Below are 25,852 nucleotides of genomic sequence, written 5' to 3'. Positions count from 1 at the left end.
TGCGTATAAAGGCACTAATGAGAGCAAAGGTGAGTCGAGTCCGAGGTGGGGTAGAGGGGGAGGGTTACTGTTTTGCTTAATTGGTTCAATCAAACCAATTGAGCTATTATTCAACAAAACAAGAGTTGATCATCTGGTTCCATTGCTTTGCTTCAATCGGATGCTCGCCCAAGGCACCGACACTTAGGTTCAAGCGAGTGCCCAAGCGTCGCTTCATTGAAGCGTGTCGTCCAACTACTTTACAAGGACCCCAAGTCTCACTTCACCTCACTCGACCACCTAGGCGAGCGCTCAGGTGCATTTTCAAATCACTGATTAAAAGATAATCAAATAATAAAAAAAACAGTGCAACAAAAAAATCCTTTAAAATTAACATGCATTTGATAAAAAATTGCATTCATAATCTTGTTTGCATAAACAGATACTGTGCACCGTCAATAGAGCGGGGCTGCCTAGAACAGTCAAAAGATTAAGATACCAGTGCCTGCGATGGAGCAAATTGAATCCATCTTCTGGATACCAACCAGTAAACAAAAAAGTAAAAATTCAGCTAATATTACATTTTTGATGAACAAGCGTACATGTTCAGGTGCATGATGGAGATTCATTTGCACCAAGAAACATATATCGTCATGGCCGTGATCCTCTCGCTCCATTGACATCAGACTACAAATAACTTTCTGAAAGAAAAGAAAACCATGAGCACACTTCCAACAAATGGAAATATCGAACAATAAACAACTCAATATAAAGCGATAACAAATTCAAATTAGAACCATATATATGTATTACAATATTCATCTGTGTTCAGTGAAGATTTGTGACACTTATCGACAATAACAATTTCGTGCCACCACATTTTTTTCCCTAAAATTGATGATACCTAAGTGTTGTTTTCTCCTCTTCATAGACAACAAAGTTCATAAACAACATTGTGCCTTCATCACTTACTATTTTCAGAAAAAAAAAAGAAAGGATTCCCTACCGGGGAAACCACAAGACCATATGAGAAGCTCTGCAGTTAGAGCCGAAGGGAGCAGATCCCTCAAGGAAGCAAACTCTATCGGGAAATAACAATATATTTAGCTGTGTTCAATGCTAAATGCAGACAAATCTCCTTCCAAAGTTCACATTCAACAATTAAAGCAAAGTTCCATTCTCCTACTATCGTGAGGAACGATAAAAACAAAGTTAATTGGCAAAAAGATTGGCAATAGAGAAAGACATCACATGAATAGGTCAGAAGCCCACAAATGCCTCAAGATATCGTGATAAATCAACTAAAATAACCTACAACAAGAAGCACAAATTTTTTTGTCTATATGCAGTGATTTAAATAGGCGCTCGCCTAAGCGCTCGGGCAAGACGAGGACCGAGTGCCTTGCGTGTGGACCAAGTGGTGCGCTTCAAGGAGGCACCGCCTGGGCGCTCGCCCGAACCCAGGTGTTGGGCGCTTCGAGCGAGCGCTCGGTTCAATTAAGCGAACCGAACTGGTTTAAGTCTAGTTCAGTTTGTAGTTTCTTAACTAAAAAGCCACGCTTCACGCCTGCACGATCCCGAGGAACCCTAGTGCTGCTTCTGCCTCCGTCACCGACGCTTTCTGCCGCTGCCTCCGAGCCTTCCTCTATTGTTGGCGAATGAGTCCGACGGCCCTCTGGAGCTTCCGTTGTTGTCGTTGCTACTGTTCGCAGCTATTGCCGCAGCTATCCGTAGCTTCTGTCGTTGCCGCTTGCTGTTGTTGTCCGCAGCTTTCACCATTGTCACTGCTACTGTCCGCAACTTCTCTTGCTGCTGCCGTTGCTGTCCACAGCTTCCACCGCTGCCGCTACTATCGTTCGCAGTGCTGCCACAACTATCTTAAACTAATCCTCCGTCGTCGCTGCTATCTCCCTCTATTATTGTTAACATTTTTTTCTCCCCCCTCTAACTCTAAGTAATATACTGATAACAGTATATTTTTAATTTAATATTTTTTATTTAAATAATTATATTTTTAATTATATTATATATTTTTATATTTTAATATTTCAGAGAATATTTTTTTCTCCCCCTATAACTTAAGTAATGTACTGTTAACAGTATATTTTTACTTTAATATTATATTTTTATTTAAATAATTATATTTTTAATTATATTATATATTTTTTATATTTGAATATTTCAAAGCGTCTTGTTTCGCTCGGGCGAGCGCTTAGTGCCTTGGACATTTTAGAATTTTAGCATCTAGCACTTTTGAAATCACTATCTACATGTCAGTAGAGGTTATAGGTAGAATGTCCCTTATGGTGCATCACTTTCTTATTTCAGTTAGTGTTGAAAAATTTAGAAGCTAATCAGTCGAGATGTTAATCTGACCACGACTAGGCATGTAGTGCTGGGAAGACCACAAGTATGATGAGAAAGCAAAACAAAATCCACAACAGAATACCAACAATATTACATCAGGATATCGGCTAGATATACTCCAAACTGTATTATCAGTATACCAAAGTATAAGGTATGTTATTTGAGTTAATGAGTTGTAATGCAAATCAATTTTCACCAATATAAAACCTTAGATCATATCCATAATGGCTTCAACTACAAAAGAATCATTTATGTAGTCCATAATTAAACAGATTTCTTACATAAGTTGTAAATTTTTATAGATACATACAAAGTCTACAAACGTAGACTCATTCAGAAAACCTCTGCGGGCACTGCACAAAAAACTTCAAAAAGCATCAAAAGATTGTTGGAGTTGGTCAGACTCCATCACAAGCAAGCCAGGGATTTGAGCATGAGTTGACTCACGACAGGAGAATCGGTCCGACAATAGGATGAAAGGATTTGGGTTGCTGCAGAAAAGATCCAAGTTGTTGAATTCAAATTGCCCAGTTTGAGTCTTCATATTGATTAGATTTTAGTCATACTAGGTCAATAAAAAGATTATCTTGTTTTTTTTTTCTTCAATTATATAGAGTATTTCAGTATATTTCTATCCTGCTACAGAGAGAAAGTTGCACTTACTGCCTTCTCCATACCTAGATTGGAGTCCAACTGACAAAAAAATAAAAGAGAGGGAAAAAAGAGAAGAGATAAACAATCAGATGGTTCTTATGATTTAAAAGAGCATCAGATGGTTCTTATGATTTAAAAGAGCACCAACTAGACTCGAGTGTTGAAGCTGCTCACCAATTGTCATCCTAGAGAGTAGGAAGCTGGTTTTTACACTTAATATACATTTCCAAGAGCCCCATGTTCCACAGAGTGATCTGGTTGGGCACAGCTAAAATGGTAGGCACCACGGAAGGACATCTTGTGCAAGGAAGTGCCTCGGTAACAGATTGAATGCCATGGAATACCAAAGTTGATATAGCAGTTTAAACATCAATTCTAAATAACCATAATAAAAAAGGCTTAGTAAAAAGATTTGAACTTCAAGCTTCTAGCACAAATTCTACATTTAGATTTAATTATTTTTCCCTCCCACAGAGTAGCAGGTTTTCTGCTCTCACAAATTCCTAGTGACTTGAAATTAGGAAAAGAGTTACCGCTACATCGACACCAATGAACAATCAATAAGAACATTATATGGTGATAACAAGATCACCATCTCTTACATATTGATGTCTCTGAAGTAAACAAATAAGCATATAAACAGAACGGAGAAATCCCAATTCACGGGAGGCATATGAAGCATGACAATAGCTCACGCAGGTTAAAATAAAAAGAACAAATGTGTTACCAGTATCTGATCGCTTGCTTGGCACGCTTGATCTTTGCAAGCTTCAGCTGCGACTCCACAATGATCTGCATCGTCTGGAACTCCAGCGCCTTAGCGAACTCCATCCGCTGCTTCTCCAGCTCCATCATCTGTCGCTGCTTTGCCCCCTCCACCCTCTCATATATGTCCGCAAACCTCGTGATTGCCCTAGCCAATTCCCCGATCCCGTTGCCTTCTTCGCCCCTTCCCCTCTTCCACCCCCTTCTTGATCTCGATGACGATCTCGACAGTGACCCCGATCCCTCCTCCTCCAAGTTGGTCTCAGCCGCTGCGGCTGCCGCAGCGGCCGCGCGTCTGAAAAGGGGGTTGTCCACCGGGAACCCGGCAACCGCCGACCTCTTCTCCCTCGGCTCTGCCGTGGGCCCCTTGCGGTAGAAGGAGAAGGGCACAGCGAGAGGCCGCGAGGCAGAGGATTTCTTCGCGGCGGCCGAGGGAGGGGAGGATCCGATGAGGTCGTCGAGGCGGGAGAAGAATTGCCACTGGCTCTCGGCGCCGGCAGCGATCCGAGCCTTTTCGGCCTTGTACTTCTTCTTCAGGGTGTCGATCCGGTTCTTGCACTGGACGTCGGTGCGAGGCGGCCGGCGTCCAGCGCCGCGGCGGGAGTTGACGGCGTCGGCGACTTCCTGCCAGTGCTTCTGGCGGAGGTTCCCGCGGTTGAGCTCGACGAAGTGGTCGCCCCATGCGTCCACCAGCGTCGACGTCTCCCCCTCGCTCCAGCAGTCTTCCCGGTATGGCATCGCTGGGTTTGGCGACCTCGCCGGCGCCGACGTCTCTTTTCCCTCCATCTTCCCGTTCCCAGACGCTAATTCCCTTCTCCTCTCTCTCTCTCTCTCTCTCTCTCTCTCTCTTCCGTCGTCTGCTATCTCTTCCTCTCTCTTTGGTTCTGTTATTATTAATTCGAGGTGGTTAGGGTTAGGGTTTGACGGAGGGAGGGAGGGAGAGAGGAGGTGAGGCAAGTAAAAGAGTCGGCGAAAGGCGCCGGCTGAAGGGGGGCGGGGACACGTGAAGGTCACGTGAGAGCTTGGGCCGCCGGCGGCTACGCGAGCGACGACGTTGGCGCTCGATCAGGGGTGGGGGAAGCGGGGGCCCACCGGGACGGAGCATCGCCGCCGTTGGTTCCGTTGCCGCGGGTGGATATTGACCGACGGCGGAACAGACCAGAACAAGCCCTCGTATTGTTCGTCGTACGAATGTTATCGTGCTCGATTTGGTGTCGAGGATATCCGCGTGAATAAAAGGAATGAGCGCTTCGTAATGGAGTTACAAAACTACCACTCGAGATGGGATGCGTATAGGAGCATAGTAGGAATTTAACTAGTCTAAGAAGGAGACCGACGGTTAGATATGGAACTCCATGCATACCTCAGAATGGAGGGCTTGTTTTCGAGCCCATGGGCTTTAGGAAGAGATTGACCTACCGACCAATGAGAAACCAAGAAGTCACCATCATCAAACAAACCTCCTCTCTTTCCACCCGTCACAAATCATATCTCTGTGCAACTCCTTCCTTTTTCTATTTTTTTTCCTCCTAAAGAGAAAAATATTATTGTTGAAGAAGAAGCTTATTGCATGCATACGAAGGAGCAGAAAGAAAAATCTGGAGGCCAATCATCTCTCCAGGTTTGGGTGTATTCTTAGCGAAGTCTTAATCATGCTAAGAATGAGGACCTACATCTTCCTTGTACCAAAACAAAAAAGCATATTGTACGCTTAAAACTCTTTTGCCAAACTCGTTGCTACTACCCTCATCAGAGCTAATCATTTTGATTTCAGGTTACATCCATATGGCGTACTAGAGCTGACAAAGAGAGAGTACTAGCAGCATAGTTAATCGTTGAAGGAATCTATATTATGCACTTCCTCCATCTCGAGAATCAAATTGATAGCTGATAAGATTTGAGGAAAATTCTTCCTCTTAACCTATATAAATCCTTTAACATGGTATCAGAGTTATCGTCGTGAAGGCCACTTCTAAACATCTCAAGATGGATTAGCTTCCTCAGCCACGACTCCACTACAGTCGGTCCCCAACCCCCCCCCCCCCCGTCGTGACCATACCTGGCGTTGCCATCATGCAGCAACAATGGCGGCATCTTCATTACTACAACGTTTTCCACATAGAACGGTGGATGCTACGACTTCTTCTCCATAAACGAACGGTGGATGCTCCTTCCCTCTTCTCCTCCCTGTGCCGGCGGCATTCTTTACTGTCGCCTTTCCTCTACCGCTTCCTACAGAAGTAGAGCCGACGTAGCCTCGCAACCAACTGCTCCCCGGCCAATGGCCTCTCCTCCTCATTATCGCATCTCGCTCGAGCGAAAAGGGTCGTGACTGTTCTACCTCTATTCTTCAATTGGCCCGCCCTCCGTCGGCTTGGCCAGTTGATCTCCATCGCCAGCGACCCTACCACACCGGCCCGCACTGTAACATCCCACATTTTTAAAAATTTAGTAAAAGGTTTGTTTGTAAAATTTAGGATTATTTAATAATTATTTTATATTAAATAATATTATATTAAAAGTTTATGGCTAGGGACCTAAGAGTAAATATTAGAAGTTTGATATAATTTATGATTTAGATTTAAGTTAAAAAATATATATATAGTGGACATGTGTCACTAGCTAACCTAATGGTGCCACTTATGTTTACTCTAAAGATGACACCTAGCCACTTTCATACATGCAATACACCTTGCAACTTTTGCATTAGCCAAAATCAAAAAAAAAAAAAATTAGATGAAAGGTTAAAGAAAACAAACCTGAAGAGTTGCAGCCAACATGAGTTTGAGAAGAGAAGGGAAGAAGAAGAAGAGCTTGAGGTTTTTCATTAATTTTCCCATATTTAGGATTCAAATAATTTTAAGGCAAGTATTCTAACCCCATCCCACAATAACCTTAATCTCTGTTTCCATTTTTATTTTACAAAATTTGAGAGATTTCAACTGAGAACTAGACCTTCTTTCGTTTTGATACAAAGCCATGAATATATAATTTTTCGGTAATCTGACCTCTATGCAATTTTTCGGTCATAACATTTTGTAATAAACTCTGATTTAGACAAAACCTATTTCATTTGAAAGTAGACAAAAAAATCTTTATTTTGATACTAAGATTGAATGATTTGGAGTTTAAATACATACTAAGACTTCTGTTTAAATTAACCCTACAGATTCTGTAAAACAGGGAGTGAAATTTCTGACCCCTTGTTGCTTAACTGCTTATAACTTTTTGCTGTGAACTAAGATTCATACAAAGTATATTTACTCAAAGCTAGACTCAAAATGCTTTCTGTATATACCTCATTTGAAATTTTTGGAGTACAACTGCTAACTGAAACATCTGCTTTAATCGACCCTATGGATTCAGTAAAATAGAGCTAATATTTTCAGACCTTTTGCTATGAAATTATCTGTAACTCCTTGTTGTAAATTTCAATTCTTGTAAAACTTGATTTGCCTAAAATTAAATTAATAAAGCTTTCTAATGATACATATTTTGTATAAATTGGAGCATAATTGATTATCCAAATAGTTTATACAATGTTCCTATCAAATTCTACCAGAATCAAGCTTTGGTCGATTTCGGCTTTCCATGTTTCTTCTCTTTGGAAATCAATTTCGGAAACTCTTACTTCAGTTAAGCTTTACATTATTATCTTAAATTCCTGTATACTTTTGTCCTTTATTTATTTGTACATCTACAGCTATCATCTAAAGTTTATGTTTGCATCGTAATGATTCGGCACATGCATCCCATTGTTCCGCATTTGCTTTCGATATGTGCCTCTTCCAGTTTCATTTCATTGGACATTAAATTCACCTAACTTTCTTATTTCAATTGAGCTATATGTGATTTCTTGAAATCCTTGTATGCTCTTGCTTTTGTTTTCTTTCAAATCTGAATACATTTATGAAAGATTATGTTTGTATCGTATTGACTCGAAAGGCATATGTACATTTCGTTATTCCGCATGTGCTTCCGATATATGCCAATTCATTATTCACAATACCCTTTTTTACTCTGGTGTTTGTGAGATTATTTGGACCTTTGCCAGAAATAGTAAAAGGTATGTGCTTAGAGCCCGCGATGCTCTAGATTATGTTTGGTGGTCATTCAGAAATGGATGGGCCATATTATGTTTGGAATCCCACTTCACCTTCTATCTATTTGATATGAAATTTAGAGTTGACCTAGCACTTGGGCAGGGTGAGAGGGCTCGAGTAGGAAAGGGCTACCCGTGGATGGAGTCGAGAACTCATCATGGCGTGGAGCCACCACTGAGTTAAACCTCACATGCACTATGCTAGGGTATGACGTCTGAGCTTCTATTTCATATTTTGTATTGATATGTTCCAAAATATTTCCTATGCCATTGATATACTTCAAAATGCTTCATATACCATTGATATATTTCCGAAATGTTATGAGTCTTCGTTATACCTTGAAATTAACAAATGCCATGGATATGCTCCTTATGTCAATGATATGCTCCAATTACCCTTCCTCGATTATATGAACAAAACATGCTTCGAACGAAATGACATCGTAATTCTGCATTCAAACAACACATGCTTCTGTTTCATCTTGTATCTCTGCTTTGTATTTTTTATACCTTATTTGTTTGAAAAAAAAAATATTCTCTTTGCTATGAATATGTTAGTCGCTTGCTGAGCTTTATATGCTCACCACATTGATATATAAATTTTTCAGGATAGATTATCACTCGCTAAAATATGTAGTTTTGGTTGAGGCAATGGGAAGCTAGAAGATTTTGGGGCAAATCTTTCGTACTTGATATGTTGATGTTGTATAAGTTTCTTTTGTGTGTATCAATGACAAATCTAGATTGATGTATCCTGTAAATATTTAAAAAGTACCTCTCATGTTATGATTTTGGGAATGTTTAGTTAAATTTATGTAATGAATGATATAAACATGTGGTACATGTTGGTTTTGTAAATGTATAGATTCTCACAACTATGGATTTATTATGTGGTTATGGTTTAGTTAAGTTGCCTTTGGATTTTAAGAATCATCTAGTGACATGATGTATGATTATAAACTGCATAGGTTTTGTGAATTGTGGATTGTAAAGGTGAATGACTTGAATGTTTTTCTTAGTGACCTCAAATGTGTGATTGGATCCTAGATTGTTTGTTGAATTATAATATTATCAATTTTGAGTTAGGTTCACACCTCCTGAATGAAAATTAAATTCAAGGGGGGGCGTGACAGAGTGGTATCAAAGCATGGTTTAAGGATCACTGAAATATTTGATATGTTGACGTACAAAATATATTGAGATCTAGTGAACTATAGTGATTGGTGAAAATTTTCTTTGATGAATTTTAGGAATCTAGGATGACGAGGACATTTAGTCCTCCTACTTCATCTGTTTTTGATTAATTAAGTGCAAAAAAATGGTTGATCGGGGATATTAAATTAGAGTGGCGCTGTAGAAGCATGGTGAACCTAATACATTGGTAGCAAAAAAGAAAATAGATGTTGCGATTGGAGAAGATATTTGATGTACGAAATTGTTCTGATGATCAAAAGAATTTCTAGAGATCAAGGACAAGAATAGCAAGGACAAGTTTACAAAAAACAAAAAAAAAGATTAGAAATGAATCAGAATGTGATAAGTTTAAAAAGGGTCAAGACATCATCGATTTAAAAAGGGAAGTCACCACAAAAGATTCAATCCTGTGTACGATGCGAGTTAAATTATGAAATAAGTTTGTATTTGTAGGTGACTAGAGCCTATTTTGCTTGTGGAAATTTGGATCATAAAATAAAAGACTGCGCTTTGGACAAGAAGAAAAAATCACTGCCTCATAAATCATCAGCCCATGTCAAAGTGTATGTTATCACGGAATATGATTCTAAAGCTTTTGAATTAGTGGTCGAAGGTACTATTCATATTTCTGAAAGAATGCAAATATTTGTTTGACCATGTGTCTCATCTATGATTTGATTCGTAATATTTTGCTTATCACATGAGCATTCAACCTGAACCACTAGATTATATGCTATATGTAAATACGACTATTGGGGATTGTTTGATAACAAACTCGATCTGGTCATCTTATTTGATTTTTATTGGAGAACACCAACTTCTTGCTGATTTGGTTCTCCTAGATATTTGGAGTTTTGATATTATACTAAGTATGGATTGACTATCTTCCAATCATACCAGTATAGATTGTTATACAAAATGATCACTTTTTGTATACTAGATCATCCTATCTTTTATTTTGAGAGTATTGGGCATGATTTACCTCCTTGCCTGATGTATTTCCAGATGACTTGCCTAGTTTACCTCCAGATAGAGAGGATGAATTTATTATTGATTTAGTCCCTGAGACAACCCCAATATCTAAGCCTCCTTACAGAATGGCACCACTTGAGCTAGAGGAATTGAAAAAGCAACTACAAGAACTATTAAATAAGGGTTTCATTCGACCTAGTGTTTCACCATGGGGTGCTCCGGTGCTATTAGTTAAGAAGAAGAATGGAACATTAAGGCTTTGTATTGATTATAGACAATTGAATCAGGTAACCATCAAAACAAGTATCCCCTACCTAGAATTGATGATTTGTTTGATCAATTGCAGGGTGCATAAGTATTCTCCAAGATTGATTTAAGGTCAGGTTACTATCAGTTGAAGATCATGAAGGAGGATATTCCAAAAACAGCTTTTAGAACTCGATATGGTCACTATGAATTCTTAATAATGCCTTTTGGTTTAACTAATGCCCTTGCAGCTTTTATGGAACTAATGCATAGGAAATTTCAGCCATTCTTGGACGATTATGTGATTGTATTCATTGATGACATATTAGTATATTCAAGGAGTAATCAGGGGCATGAGGAACACTTGAGAAATATATTATCCATACTAAGAGAAAAGAAGTTGTATGCAAAGTTCAGCAAATGTGAATTTTGGTTGAATGAAATTGCTTTCTTAGGCCATGTGATTTCAGGGAAGGATATATCTGTTGATCCAAAGAAAGTGGAAGTTGTTGTTAAGTAGGAAGTACCAACAAACGTGACAGAAATTAGAAGCTTCTTCGGCATGGCAGGTTATTATAGGAGATTTGTGGAGGGATTTTCTTGAATCGCTCAACCTCTCACCAAACTCACTCAAAAGAATGTGAAATTTGTATGGGGTGATGATTGTGAGCAAAGTTTTCAAGAGTTAAAAAGGAGATTGACTAGTGCCCCTATTCTCACTATTCCAAGTGGTGATGAGGGATTTATGGTTTACACTAATGCCTCAAGAAAGGGCCTTTGATGTGTTTTGATGCAAAAAGGAAAAGTGATTGCTTATATGCTTCTAGACAACTAAAGAGTTATGAACTAAATTATCTAACTCATGATTTCGAATTGGCAGCAATTGTTTTTGCTCTAAAGATTTGGAGGCATTACTTGTATGAGCGAACATTTGAAATCTTTACTGATCATAAGAGTTGAAAGTATATTTTTACTCAAAAAGAGTTAAACATGAGGCAGCGGAGATGGATAGAACTTCTAAAGGATTATGATTGTACCATTCGTTATCACCCGGGTAAAGTTAATGTTGTAGCAGATGCCCTTAATAGAAAATCTACAAGTTTTATGGCGACTTTGGTTGTGAAGCAATGGAAGTTATTAGAAGAGAATTATGATTTGAACGTTATGAGAAAAGGGCAAGACTCAATGATATTAATGGCCTCCATCCAAGTGCAATTTGATCTCATTCAACAAATTAAAGAAAGACAACTACGAGAACGACGCTTGATCTGCTTAAGGAATGAAGTAGAAAAGGGATTGAAACTGAATTTTTGAGTTTCAAAGGATGACCTATTGAGATTTGGGGATAGAATATGTGTTCCAAATGACTCAGATATCAAAAAATCAAATCCTGAGGGAAGGTCATAATTCAAAGTACACCATACATCCTGGTAGCACTAAGATGTAGATTGCAATATATGTTTCAAAGTGTTTGACTTGTCAGCAAATCAAAGCAGAACACCAAATACTTGGAGGTTTGTTGCAATCTTTAGATATTCCTGAATGGAAATGGGAATGTATTACCATGGACTTTATTTCAGGACTACCCCGAACTTTTAGAAAACATAATGCTATTTGGGTTATCATTGATAGGTTAACGAAATCTGCACATTTCCTACCGATCAATATGACTTATTCTCTTGATAGGCTTGCAGATTTATATATCAATGAAATAGTAAGACTTCATGGTGTTCCAAAGGAGATAATCTCTAACAGAGACTCCAGATTTCTATCTAGATTTTGGAGAAGGTTACAAGAATCTATTGGCACTAAAGTCAAGTTTAGCACTGCTTATCACCCTCAAATTGATGGTCAATCAAAAAGAACCATTCAAACACTTGACGATTTGCTTCGAGCCTATGTTATGGATTGGAAAGGTGAATGAGATAAAGATATTTCTCTTATTGAGTTCATTTACAATAATAGTTATCATTCAAGTATTCAGATGGCTCCTTATGAAGCTTTATATGGGCGAAAGTGCAGGATGCCTATATGTTGGGAAGAAATTGACGACAAAAAGTTATTGGCACCAAAAAAAGTACAAGAGACTACTGAGAAAATTCAACTTATAAGAAAAATGTTAAAGACTACTCAGAGTCATCAAAAGAGTTATGCTGATAACAGAAGATGAAATATCGAGTTTCAAATCAGGGATTTTATATTCCTGAAGGTCTCCCCTTCTAAAGGCATTGTAAGATTTGGGAAAAAAGAAAAGTTAAGCCCAAGATTTATTGGACCTTTTGAGATTTTTGATAGGGTTGGTTCTGTCACTTACAGGATTGCCTTGCCACCATCATTGTGCCATATCAATGATATATTTCATGTTTCAATGATCAGAAAGTATATACCTGATCCCTTTCATATCATTAAGTATGAGCCGATGGTGATTGATAAAGGCTTGTCTTATGTGGAAGAGTCCACTCAGATTGTTGATAAAAAAAGAAAAGATCTTGAGGAATCGGGACATCCCTCTAGTTAAAGTGATCTGGAGATATCATTCATTTTGGAGAGGAAACAACCTGGGAGATTGAGGAAGAAATGATGAAAGCTTATCCTCATCTTTTCGTCGAATGAGGTATGATAAATTTAGAGGACTAAATTTTTCTTAGAGGACTAAATTTTTCTTTAAGGAGGGGAGAGTGTAACATCCCACATTTTTAAAAATTTAGTAAAAGGTTTGTTTGTAAAAATAAGGATTATTTAATAATTATTTTATATTAAATGATATTATATTAAAATTTTATGGCTAGGGACCTAAGATTAAATATTAGAAGTTTGATATAATTTATGAAAGATTCAGATTTAAGTTAAAAAATATATATATAGTGGACATATGTCACTAGCTAACCTAATGGTGCCACTTATGTTTACTCTAAAGATGATACCTAGCCACTTTCATACATGCAATACACCTTGCAACTTTTGCATTAGCCAAAATAAAAAAAAAAAGAATTAGATGAAAGGTTAAAGAAAACAAACCTGAAGAGTTGCAGCCAACGTGAGTTTGAGAAGAGAAGGGAAGAAGAAGAAGAAGAGCTTGAGGTTTTTCATCAATTTTCTCACATTTGGGATTCAAACAATTTTAAGGCAAGTATTCTAACCCCATCTCACAATAACCTTAATCTCTATTTCCATTTTTATTCTGTAAAATTTAAGAGATTTCAACTGAGAACTAGACCTTCTTTCGTTTTGATACAAAGCCATGAATATGTAATTTTTTGGTAATCTAACCTCTATGCAATGTTTCGGTCATAACATTTTGTAATAAACTCTGATTTAGACATAACCTATTCCATTTGAAAGTAGACAAAAAAATCTTTATTTTGATACTAAGATCGAATGATTTGGAGTTTAAATGCATACTAAGACTTCTGTTTAAATTAACCCTATAGATTCTGCAAAACAGGGAGTGAAAATTCTGACCCCTTGTTGCTTAACCGCTTATAACTTTCTGCTGTGAACTCAAATTCATACAAAGTATGATTTATTCGAAGCTAGACTCAAAATTCTTTCTGTATATACCTCATCTGAAATTTTTGGAGTACAACTGCTAACTGAAACATCTGCTTTAATCGACCCTATGGATTCAGTAAAACAAAGCTAATATTTTCATATATTTCGCTACGAAATTATCTGTAACTCCCTGTTGTAAATTCCAATTCTTGTAAAACTTGATTTGACTAAAACTAGATTAATAAAGCTTTCTAATGACACCTATTTTGTATAAATGGAGCATAATTGGTTATCCAAATAGTTTATACAATGTTCCTATCAAATTCTGCCAGAGTCGAGCTTTGGTCGATTTCGGCTTTCCTTGTTTCTTCTCTTTGGAAATCGATTTCAGCAAAAACTCTTATTTCAATTAAGCTTTACATTATTATCTTAAATTCCTGTATACTTTTATCCTTTATTTATTTGTACATCTGCAGCTATCATCTAAAGTTCATGTTTGCATCGTAATGATTCGGCACATGCATCCCATTGTCCCGCATTTGCTTTCGATATGTGCCTCTTCCAGTTTCATTTCGTTGGACATTGAATTGACCTAACTTTCTTATTTCAATTGAGCTATATGTGATTTCTTGAAATCCTTGTATGCTCTTGCTTTTGTTTTCTTTCAAATCTGAATACATTTATGAAAGATTATGTTTGTATCGTATTGACTCGAAAGGCATATGTACATTTCATTGTTCTGCATGTGCTTCCGATATGTCCCAATTCATTATTCACAATACCCTTTTGTACTCTGGTATTTGTGGGATTATTTGGACCTTTGCCAGAAATGGTAAAGGGTATGTGCTTAGAGCCCGCGATGCTCTAGATTATATTTGGTGGTCATTCAGAAATGGATGGACCATATTATGTTTGGAATCTCACTTCACCTTCTATCTGTTTGATATGAAATTTAGAGCCAACCTAGCACTTGGGCAGGGTGAGAGGGCTCGAGTAGGAAAGGGGTACCCGTGGATGGAGTCGAGAACTCATCACGGCGTGGAGCCACCACTAAGTTAAACCTCACATGCACTATGCTAGGGTACGACGTCTGAGCTTCTATTTCGTATTTTGTATTGATATGTTCCAAAATATTTCCTATGCCATTGATATACTTCAAAATGCTTCATATACCATTGATATGTTTCCGAAATATTATAAGTCTTTGTTATACCTTAAAATTATCAAATGCCATGGATATGCTCCTTATGTCGATATGCTCCAATTACCCTTCCTCGATTATATGAACAAAACATGCTTCGAATGAAATGACATCGTAATTCTACATTCAAACAACACATGCTTTTGTTTCATCTTGTATCTCTGCTTTGTATTTTTGATACCTTATTTGTTTGAAAAAAAAACTGTCCTCTTTGCTATGGATATGTTAGTCGCTTGCTGAGCTTTATATGCTCACCCCATTGATGTATAAATTTTTCAGGATAGCTTATCACTCGCTAAAATATGTAGTTTGGGTTGAGGCAATGGGAAGCTAGAAGATTTTGAGGTAAATCTTTCGTACTTGATATGTTGATGTTGTATAAGTTTCTTTTGTGTATATCAATGACAAATCTAGATTGATGTATCCTGTAAATATTTGAAAAGTACCTCTCATGTTATGATTTTGGGAATGTTTAGTTAAATTTATGTAATGAATGATATAAACATGTGGTACATTTTGGTTTTGTAAATGTATAGATTCTCACAACTATGGATTTATGATGTGGTTATGGTTTAGTTAAGTTGCCTTTGGATTTTAAGAATCATCTAGTGATATGATGTATGATTATAAACTGTATATGTTTTGTGAATTGTGGATTGTAAAGGTGAATGACTTGAAAGTTTTTCTTAGTGACCTCAAATGTGTAATTGGATCCTGGATTATTTATTGAATTATAATATTATCAATTTTGAGTTAGGTTTACACCTCCTGAATGAAAATTAAATTCGAGGGGGGGCGTGACACGCACTGCGTCCAAGAACTATTGGCTCCATCCCTAAATCCTTGACCTCACTGGGCCTGACTTGGCATCGCTGAGCGAGCTATAGGTCTTGGCCAACTGCTAATTCTGCCCGCTACTAAAGTTGGCTCGAAGTCGCAAGCCTCCTCTACCGCGGCGATCGTAACAGCAGCAGCCGCAGTCTTGGCTGGTTGCTAACTCCGCTCACTGCTGCAGTTGGCTCAAAGTCGCAAGCCTCCTATATCATGGTAGCCGTAGCTGTTGAATCTCGGATTTTGATGATATAATCAATTGGTGGGTTAATTGATCTAATCCATATTATTGAGTTAAGTGTGCAGGATTAACTACGATAACCAGAAAACATAAAGCAAGGATACCGGAGTCGAGCTCGATGGACGTTTAAGAGACCGAAGAATCATCGGAGATGCTGCCGGAACCATCCGAGAAGAAATCGGGAACGTGTCGGAAGTTCGCCGAAGAAATCGTCGGAGGCTCGCGGAGATCACCAAGAAGGCTCGGCTACTCGTTAAAGTCATCACAAAGATTGGGAGCTTGCAGGGAGTCCGTCGGAAGAAGTTCGTCGGAAAGCTCGCCGGAACAAGACTCGACGTTCGCGGTTAAAAAACTTGCTTAGGATGTTTTTTTTGTGTTATGTAGTTCACCTGTAATTAGGATTAGGATTAAGAGATAATCCTATATCCTGGTTAGGGGCCAACTGGGCCCAAAGTCAGATTTGGTTTGGGCTAAAATTAAGCCAAACCAATGAATCGGAAAGCCAGGCGGTGGCACCGCCTGGCTGGGCGGTGACACCTCCTTGGCTGGGCGGTTGCACCGTCCAGCACCCGAGCGCTGGGCGGTGGAACCTCCAGCACCGGGAACCCTAAGAGAATTCAAATTTTGAAACCCAAAATTTGAATCCTCTTGAGGCCTATAAATACCCCTCAAATCTCAGCTGAGGTTACAACTTTTGAGAAGCATTTTGATTGAGAGAAAAGTCTTAGAAAGTCTTAGCAAGTCTTGTTTTCAATTTGCTAGAGAGTTCTCCTCCTTCTTTCTTATTGAAAATTTGTAAGAGGTTGAGCTGCTTGTAAAAGGTTGTAAGAGGGGTGTTTACCCTTCCATTTCAAGAGACTTGCTAGTGGAAGGTGGGAGCCTCATCGAAGAGGGGCCTCGCAAGTGGAGTAGGTCATTTGACCGAACCACTCTAAAAATCGACGTAATCTCTGGTTTGCATTTTATTATTGTCATTTACATTACTGCAAATCTTCTTACTGCTTTAGTTCCTTATTACCCTTGCTGCACAACTTTAATAATACGCTTTCAAGTTAAACTTTTCAAGTTCCGTTCTTATCGTACGAAAGATTTTGATAAAATCGAAGTTTTAATCCGCTGCACTAATTCACCCCCCCCTCTTAGTACCGCTCCGATCCTTACAAGTGGTATCAGAGCAAGGTTATCTCTCATATTTGGTTTAATACCCAAGAGAGATGGCTTACTCCGGCATGCAAGAGGGTCATTCTATTGCACGACCACCTTTGTTTAATGGGTCGGATTACACATATTGGAAGACTCGCATGAGAATCTTCCTCATTTCTATGGACTTTGAGCTTTGGTCTATTGTCGAGAATGGATTTCAAAAATCTTCTCTTCCGATGAGCGAATGGAATGAATCGGAGAAGAAGGTTTTTGCTTTAAATGCAAAGGCTATGAATGCCTTGTTTTGTGCATTAGACAAAAACGAATTTAATCGTGTTTCAATGTGTGATTCGGCTTTTGATATTTGGAGAACTCTTGAGGTCACTCATGAAGGCACTAGCCGAGTGAAAGAGTCCAAAATCAACATCCTTGTGCACTCTTACGAACTTTTCCGAATGAAACCAAGTGAGTCCATCGGAGACATGTACACCCGGTTTACGGATGTCATCAATGGACTCAAAGCTCTTGGTAAAGATTTTACTAACTTTGAACTAGTAACTAAAATCTTAAGATCCCTCCCTAAAAGTTGGGATCCAAAAGTTACGGCCATTCAAGAGGCCAAAGACCTTAAAGCATTCCCTCTTGAAGAACTCATTGGGTCTCTAATGACCTACGAAATGACATGTCAAGCTCATGACGAGCTCGAGAACCCCCTTCCAAAGAACAGGAAGGATATTGCACTCAAATCACAAGAAGACCACTTGAAAGGAACATCAAGTGATGAGGACAGTGACAATGACATTGCACTTTTGACTCAAAAATTTAAAAAATATTTAAGAAAGAACAAACTTAAAAATAATGTAAAAAATAAATTTGAACAAAAGAAGGACCAAGTGATTTGCTATGAATGCAAAAAACCGGGACACTACAAGAACGATTGTCCTCAAGCCAAAAAGAGGACATCAAAGAAGAAGGCGTTCAAGGCAACGTGGGATGATTCAAGCGCATCCGAAGAAGAGGAGTCCAACACCGAGCAAGTTGCTCATTACGCGCTAATGGCGTTAGGAGAAGAGGTATGTGATTTATTTAATGAAGATTTATCTTTTGAAGAACTATCTATCGCTTTTCATGAATTATTTGATGAATGTAGAACTGTTAGCAAGAAGTTAAGTATCTTAAAGAAAGAGCATGCTTTGCTACAAGATAAGTTTGATAGTCTTCAAACTCCTCCATGCTCTAAGTGTGAGCACTTAGAAGCAATAAAAAATGAAAACTTGCTTCTTAAGGAAACTTTAAACAAGTTTAAGGTTGGTAGCAAACGATTAGATATGATCCTTGCACACAAGGGTCACATCGCAAATAGAAATGGAATTGGATTTGTAAAAGGATTACATCAAAATCCTACCACTTTCATAAAAGGACCTACATTACATGTTTCCTCTTATATGAAATGCAACTTTTGTTGCAAATCCGGACATATTGCCTACAAATGCCCATTTAGGAAAATTAGTTCACAAAAATTAATATGGGTTCCTAAAGGAACTATAAAGAATTCAATAATAAATAACAAAGTTAGTGGGTCAATTTTTGAGGCACCCAAAATCAAATGGGTACCTAAAAATCATGCTCTTTTGTAGACAAACCCACAAGCTAGGAGCAAGAGATGGTATCTCGATAGTGGATGCTCAAGACATATGACTGGAGATCCATCTCATTTCTCTATGCTCACTAGCAAAGAAGAAGGGTACGTTACCTTCGGAGACAACAACAAGGGCAAAATCATTGGCAAGGGAACTATTGGTAACAAATTTAATTTTTCCATTGATGATGTCTTACTAGTTGATGGATTGAAACATAATCTCTTGAGTATTAGTCAACTATGCGATAAAGGTTACATCGTTAGATTTGAATCAAATATATGCATTATTGAAAAACCAAATCATAACATGACTATGATTGCTTTAAAACAAAATAATGTCTATACCATCAATCTTGATGAACTAAGTAATGAAATGTGCTTCTCCGCCGTAAATGATGATGCTTGGCTTTGGCATAGGAGATTAGGCCATGCAAGCATGAAAACAATATCTAAGATCTCATCTCAAGAATTAGTACGAGGAATTCCAAATATAAAGTTTATTAAGGACAAAGTATGCGATGCATGTCAACTAGGCAAACAAATAAAAACAAGCTTCAAACCAAAAAATCAAATTAGCACTACTAGACCATTACAATTGATCCATTTGGACTTATTTGGACCAATTGATACAACAAGTCTAGGTGGAAGCAAATATGCTTTTGTGATTGTGGATGACTACTCTAGATACACTTGGACCTATTTCTTAGCTCACAAAAGTGATTGCTTCAAGTGTTTCTCTAAATTTTGAAAACTCACTCAAAACGAAAAAGGCTTCATGATTTCATCAATTCGGAGTGATCACGGTGGTGAATTCCAAAACCGTGACTTTCAAAATTTTTGCGAAAGTAATGGGTACAATCACAACTTCTCAACTCCAAGAAATCCTCAACAAAATGGAGTAGTTGAAAGGAAAAATAGAAACCTACAAGAAATGGCAAGAACTATGTTGAATGAACATAGTTTACCTAAGTACTTTTGGGCCGAAGCCGTAAATACGGCTTGCTACATCATGAATAGAGTCCTAATAAGACCATCCTTATCCAAAACTCCCTATGAATTATGGAATAACAAAAAACCAAACATCTCCTATTTTAAAGTTTTTGGTTGTAAATGCTTTATTTTAAATGAAAGGGATGCTTTAGGAAAATTTGATGCTAAATCCGATGAAGGCATCTTTCTTGGTTACTCTTCCATTTCTAAAGCTTTTCGGGTTTTTAATAAAAGAACTTTAGTAATTGAAGAGTCTATTCATGTAGTTTTTAATGAAATTTTCGATTTAAAGAAAAATGATTTTGATGATGATCTTGGTTTTAATAATTTGAATTTAAATGAACCCTCTCCTCAAAATAGCCATTTGAATGCATCTTCTTCCGAAATTTCTTTACCAAAAGAATGGAAGTATGTAGATGCTCATCCAAAAGAGCAAATTATAGGAGATACATCAAAAGGGGTTCAAACTCATTCTTCTTTCAAAAATTTCTGTGCTAACGCCGCTTTCCTTTCTCAAATTGAACCTAAATGCATTGACGAAGCCTTAAAAGATGATTTTTGGATCATTGCAATGCAAGAAGAATTGAACCAATTTGAGAGGAATGAGGTATGGAAGCTTGTTCCTAGACCAAGTGACCACTTAGTCATAGGTACTAAGTGGGTCTTTAGAAACAAGCAAGACGAAAATGGTATCGTGGTTAGAAACAAGGCTAGATTAGTGGTTCGGTCAAATGACCTACTCCACTTTTTGATGAACAAGGCTAGATTAGTAGGTCATTGTCACAGGCAACAATCCCAATGAAATCCAATCGTTCATCAAATAGTTGGCAGATCGGTTTTCACTTAAAGATCTAGGATCCTTGAACTACTTTTTGGGCGTAGAAGCAACCTTCACATCTTCCGTTCTCTTTCTCTCACAAAGAAAGTACATTCAAGACTTATATTATCAAAATCAAACATGCAGGATGTAAATGTGGTTACAACTCCTCTCTCTGCTAGTGGCTCTCTCAAATTATCTGATGGAAGTCCTACTACGGAGCCCACTCAATACCGACAAGTTGTTGGCTCTCACCCGTCCAGACATCTTTTTTGCAGTCAACAAATTATCTCAGTTTATGTAGAGGCCATCTACTATGCACTGGTCTACGGTCAAACAATTCTTACGATATCTTAAGGGGACCCTCAATTATGGTCTCTTTCTTCGTAAACACTCTCAACTTCATCTTCATGTCTTTGCTGACGCTGACTAGACAAGCAACGTTGATGATCAAACATCCACATCAGGGTATAATGTCTTCCTTAGCATTAATCCAATCAGTTGGAGTTCTAAGAAGTAAAAGACAATCGCTCAATCTACAATTGAAGTTGAATACCGTGTCATCGCCACTACTACTACAAAACTCAATTAGGTCATAAATCTGCTCAAGGAACTCAACATCAGGTCTACTCCTACAATATATTGTGATAATGTCGGAGCTACCTATTTGTGCGCTAATCTGGTATTCCACTCCCGCATGAAATATATTGCTATTGACTATCACTTTATGCGAGATCAGGTTGTCTGTCATCAACTTCGTGTTTCTCATGTACATACAGTTGATCAATTAGCCGACTTACTCACGAAGCCTCTCGCTCGTAAACTGTTTGTATTGCATCGATCCAAGATTGGTATCCTTGATAGGAGTACCATCTTGCGGGGCTTGATAGCAAATAAGATTTTCTTAACTATATGAAGAAATCTCTCTACTCTGTTGAGGAAAATTTTCCCTCTTAACCTGTATAAATAGGGAGAGAACAACTTCAATGGAAATATCTTCTTCAGTCATTTCTATCTTCTATTCTCCTTTAACACAAATGAACTAAACTTAAGTCCTTTTAATGGTTAAAGGGTATTTTTAATTCACACCTGATGAATCAAAACTAATTTAACCGTTGAACAAGTTTTACCAAATGTATCTCCAATATAAGAGATACGAGCATTTTCGATCCTAAGATAATTTTTTTCCTAACCAATCAAACTTATTTATCTCTTCCAAGCATAATAACACTAAGGAAAATGGGTCAAGTCGATTGTAATGTTACTAACCAAGATTGACCATATCAAATTAACACTAGAGTGAGGGCTATATACCCATAATGAATCTATCTAAGATAAAAAAGAAATATAACTAAAATAGCAGTTTTGTGTAGGTGCATTAGTTTACGATTAAAAAAAAAAATCAAAGTGCCCAACACGATCAACCATGCCCAAAGTTTTTTCTTTACATGCGATGCATCAACCCAAGGTGTAAAAAAAAATATACATAACACTCAATGCAGTCAATTAGGCCAAAATCATCTTTTTTTTCTTTATAATATATTTATCAAAGCTAATTAAAACATTCAAAGCATCCAATGAGATCGGCCATACCCAAAGCCCATTTGCTCATGATGTGTTTACTTAAGACAAAAAATATGTCAAAGTGTCTAAAACAATCATAGTTTCACATGACAGATGATGTATCAGCATAAGACAAAGAAGTATCCAAAGTACTCAACAGAACTAAAGCATTCTATTTACGTGTAATGTGTTTACCGAGAACAAAAAAGTATTCAAAGCGCTCAATGTGACTAACATATCTCCTTTATGCACGATATGCCTATCTAAGATAAGTAAATATCCAAAGCATCTAATACAATCAAATCATCTTTTACAGATGATACATCCATCTAAAACAAAAAATAGTTGAAACGTGTGATATGACCTAAGCATCCCCTTTGCAGATGATATATCTATGCAAAATCAAGAAGTATGACCAAAGTATTCTTTTGCATGTGTGCATTCGTGCAAAATAAAAAAAAAAGAAATTTTATATAACTAAAACGTATATTAAGGACAAAAAAAATATCCGATGCACCTAATGCAACCCAATTGTCACATTTGTGCATGATACGTTCACCGAGGAGAAGAGGACACATGATGCATTTAATAGCATTCTCTTATAGATGCATCTACCAAAGACAAATTGAAAAGAAAACAACACCCTAACATGCCTGACTCGATCAAAGCATCCCCCAACACAGTCATAGTACTTCCTTATAAATGCATCTACCAAGGACAAAAAGAAAAAAAAAAACCAACATGCTTGATGAGATAATGTATTTGTTAGGAGAGAAAAACAACCAAATTTGCTGACACATATAATAAACATTTTTCTTCTTGATGGACAAGCCCTTTACTAGTTAATAATTGGAGTCAAATGATATGATTATTATTTTCAGTTAAACAAAACTCAATATGCAGATTTCAACTAGCATCTACCGTTAACATCCATGATGACAAAGAGTCTAATGAACAATGTTACATCAACAAATAATCTAAATAAAATATTCTTACTATAAAAAATAGTTTTCTTCAACATCAACTCAATCAACTAAACTTGGAACTTGTAAATGCTGACGAGTATTTTTGGTCTTCAACCAATAAACCAACACTACAAAGCGGGATCGAGATACACCCTCGGACTAAAGCCGGATATGAGGCACAACAAATGTTTTCTATCCTCAGCTAAAATTAATTACAATCAAATCGACCTTTTCCCTCTCTTTCAAGCACGACAGTCGAGTCGATCACTCGTGTCATGTCGGATCAACAATCAAAACTAACCGTATCATACTATAAAATTTATTAGATTTCGGGGCCGGGAAGATTGACGTGTGCGATTTTATATCCTTACCGAAGACTAGCATTCAGGTCATGCGAGAGCAAGAGATAGGTCATGTGTGGAGCAGGAGGCTATAGGAGTGGGAGGAAACAGGGTGTTTACACGTAACTCAATGTGTGTGTGTCTTTGTGTGTGTCTTCGTGATGAAAGGACGGACAAATACTTAAGCACCCCTTCCTTGCTCGGGACAAGATTCCTTGCTTGTTGTTTGTCCTCGTGGATTGTTTGTTCTATCTGTGAGTTTGCAGCCAAATAATTGGCACAATAGATAGTGAAATCTAACAGTCCTAAAAAGTGGACATAGAGGCAGTACCGTAGAACAATGATTGTGCCACTCATTTATTGCATTCCAACACTGCACAAAAGGTTTAGCGTGTGGGAGCGATCGTGGGGTCTCCTGACAATATTCTCTGATCCTCCCTGCACACACACACTTCCCGTCTCTCTTTCTCTCGTACCATACGCTCACTGCTAATCCCACCATGCTTTCTGGCAATTACAGTTCAAAAGCAGAACTGAACACAAAACCTAGTTTTATCTACCTACAACAAGGAAAACGCGCATGGGGGAAGGAAGATGCGATGAGAGAAGAAAGAACAAATGACATCTCTGCTCGGAGACACCATGACAAAAGAATGGTGAGAGGAGAAGGCAATGGAAGACATCACATCATGGAATTCTCAGAGATCAATGGAGACCTCAGAGATGCTCTCCAAATGCGGCCGCCACACCCCCACCCTTCCTCGCCGCCTGTTCTTCTGCGCTGACGCCTTCTCCTGCAGGACCTCCGGTAGCAGCCTCTTCTTGTCGGTGGAAGTCTCCCAGCTGCCTTCTCCTTCCTTGCCCTCCTTCTTCTTCTTCCAACTCTTCCTCTTCGTCGCCGACGTCGTCGTCTGTGGCACGGCCTTGTCCGAAGACACGGGCATGAGGAAGTAGATCTTGCCTCTCTGGAGCTCGGCGCTGGGCGGCAGTATCACCGCCTTGGGGGACACGACGCCGTCCAAGGACGCGGAGGGCGGCTTCCGGAGGACGTGCTTGGGGTAGGCCCGCATGACCTCCCCGGCGCTGACGCTGCCGCTGATCTCCTCGACGCGACCGCTCGCGTGCACGATGCGGACCACGTCGAGCCCGCCGCAGGGGAAGATGCATGAGATGCAACACCTTATGGAATCCTTCATGTCTCCTTTCTCTCTCCCTCTCCTGTCTTCTTCCTCAAGTTCACTGTGGTGAACGAGATGGGAAGCAAGAGGGCAATTCAAGAGTAAATGTAGAGAGGATACTTCACGACGGACCCTCTCTCTCTCTCTCTCTCTCTCTCTCTCTCTCTCTCTCTAATATTACTCGAGGCCTTGCTATGTGACTGTCTGGTTTACTGAAGAGGAGGAGATAAGAGGGCAATTTAAAGAAAGGAGGTGAAGAGGATATGTTTGAATGTGGAATTGCATACATATCCCTCCAAGTTTAAGTTTTGCATATATATCCTCGTAATATTCAAACACATTATAATTAATTGTTATTATTCGACTATCATATAATGCTTAAAGTATAAACTTAAACTATCATATAATATTTAAATTATAATTGACATTAGTAACTTCCAAAAGCTTTATTATGATGGTAATTATTAATAATAAACTTAAATTTCTTTTATGGATATTAACAAAAAAAGGTGGATCTTGATATATATATATATATATATATATATAAGAGGATGGATGCACATGCTACATTAAAATTTAACGGAGTAAATATGTTATTTGCAAAATTACAAAGAATCGATAGGTACAAGATGTTGTTTGTTTGTATATAATAATAATAATAATTATCTTAATAATATTTTTCTTTGTTACATATGTTGTAGGACAACAAGAGGTGTGGATAAAATTCCCATTGCACGACATGATGGCAATATCATGGATTGCTCATGTCCTGCTTTTGGTGGAGTGGGATGGAAAGAGGCGGTGGGGATGGATATGTGCATGACTGACTTGGGGATGTGATGGGATGGGATGGGACGCAGGCTTTTCTAATTAATCGCCCTCTGACGGGACTCATGATTCCATCATACGAGCGAGCTCACACATTCCGAGGCACATCATTGTGATGGGACCCGCTCAACAAACCCCACTGAGTCGCCGAGTCGCGACTCAGGCCACGACTTTGTTCCTTCGTGCAACATGTTTCGAATTTGGGATTTGTCCTTTTTATAAACGCTAAGAGGATTATTAAGGTGAGAAACCTCATTATCAGTAATAATTACCATCTATACTAAATCCAAGTAATAGATCTCTTATTAGGCTAAGCATATTAGGTAGATATGAGTATCCCTAAC

At 38.2% G+C, this 25,852-nt stretch overlaps 2 protein-coding genes across 2 annotated transcripts; both read right to left on the bottom strand.

The window, feature by feature from the left end:
• Nucleotides 1–527: 527 nt before the first annotated feature.
• LOC135615257 (trihelix transcription factor ENAP1-like) lies at nt 528–4,993 on the bottom strand. The gene is made up of 2 exons (XM_065113512.1): nt 3,728–4,993; nt 528–680 (listed from the first exon to the last, which is right to left on the bottom strand). Coding segments are annotated over exons 1-2 (825 nt in total). The 5' UTR covers nt 4,552–4,993; the 3' UTR covers nt 528–679.
• An 18,842-nt stretch (nt 4,994–23,835) lies between these two features.
• Nucleotides 23,836–24,893, bottom strand: LOC103988814 (uncharacterized). The gene has a single exon (XM_009407459.3). It carries the CDS (start codon nt 24,696–24,698, stop codon nt 24,201–24,203), a length of 498 nt encoding a protein of 165 aa, XP_009405734.1. The 5' UTR covers nt 24,699–24,893; the 3' UTR covers nt 23,836–24,200.
• Nucleotides 24,894–25,852: the final 959 nt, after the last annotated feature.

This window comes from Musa acuminata, chromosome BXJ2-6, assembly GCF_036884655.1.
Source record: "Musa acuminata AAA Group cultivar baxijiao chromosome BXJ2-6, Cavendish_Baxijiao_AAA, whole genome shotgun sequence".
Classification (NCBI taxonomy): domain Eukaryota; kingdom Viridiplantae; phylum Streptophyta; class Magnoliopsida; order Zingiberales; family Musaceae; genus Musa; species Musa acuminata.
The sequence above is the reverse complement of the archived record's forward strand: the minus strand, read 5'-3'. Positions and strand labels throughout refer to the sequence as shown.

Excerpts from the sequence above, each read along its gene's own strand:
- LOC103988814 (XM_009407459.3), bottom strand. The coding sequence starts at position 24,698 with ATGAAGGATTCCATAAGGTGTTGCATCTCATGCATCTTCCCCTGCGGC.
- LOC135615257 (XM_065113512.1), bottom strand. The coding sequence starts at position 4,551 with ATGGAGGGAAAAGAGACGTCGGCGCCGGCGAGGTCGCCAAACCCAGCG.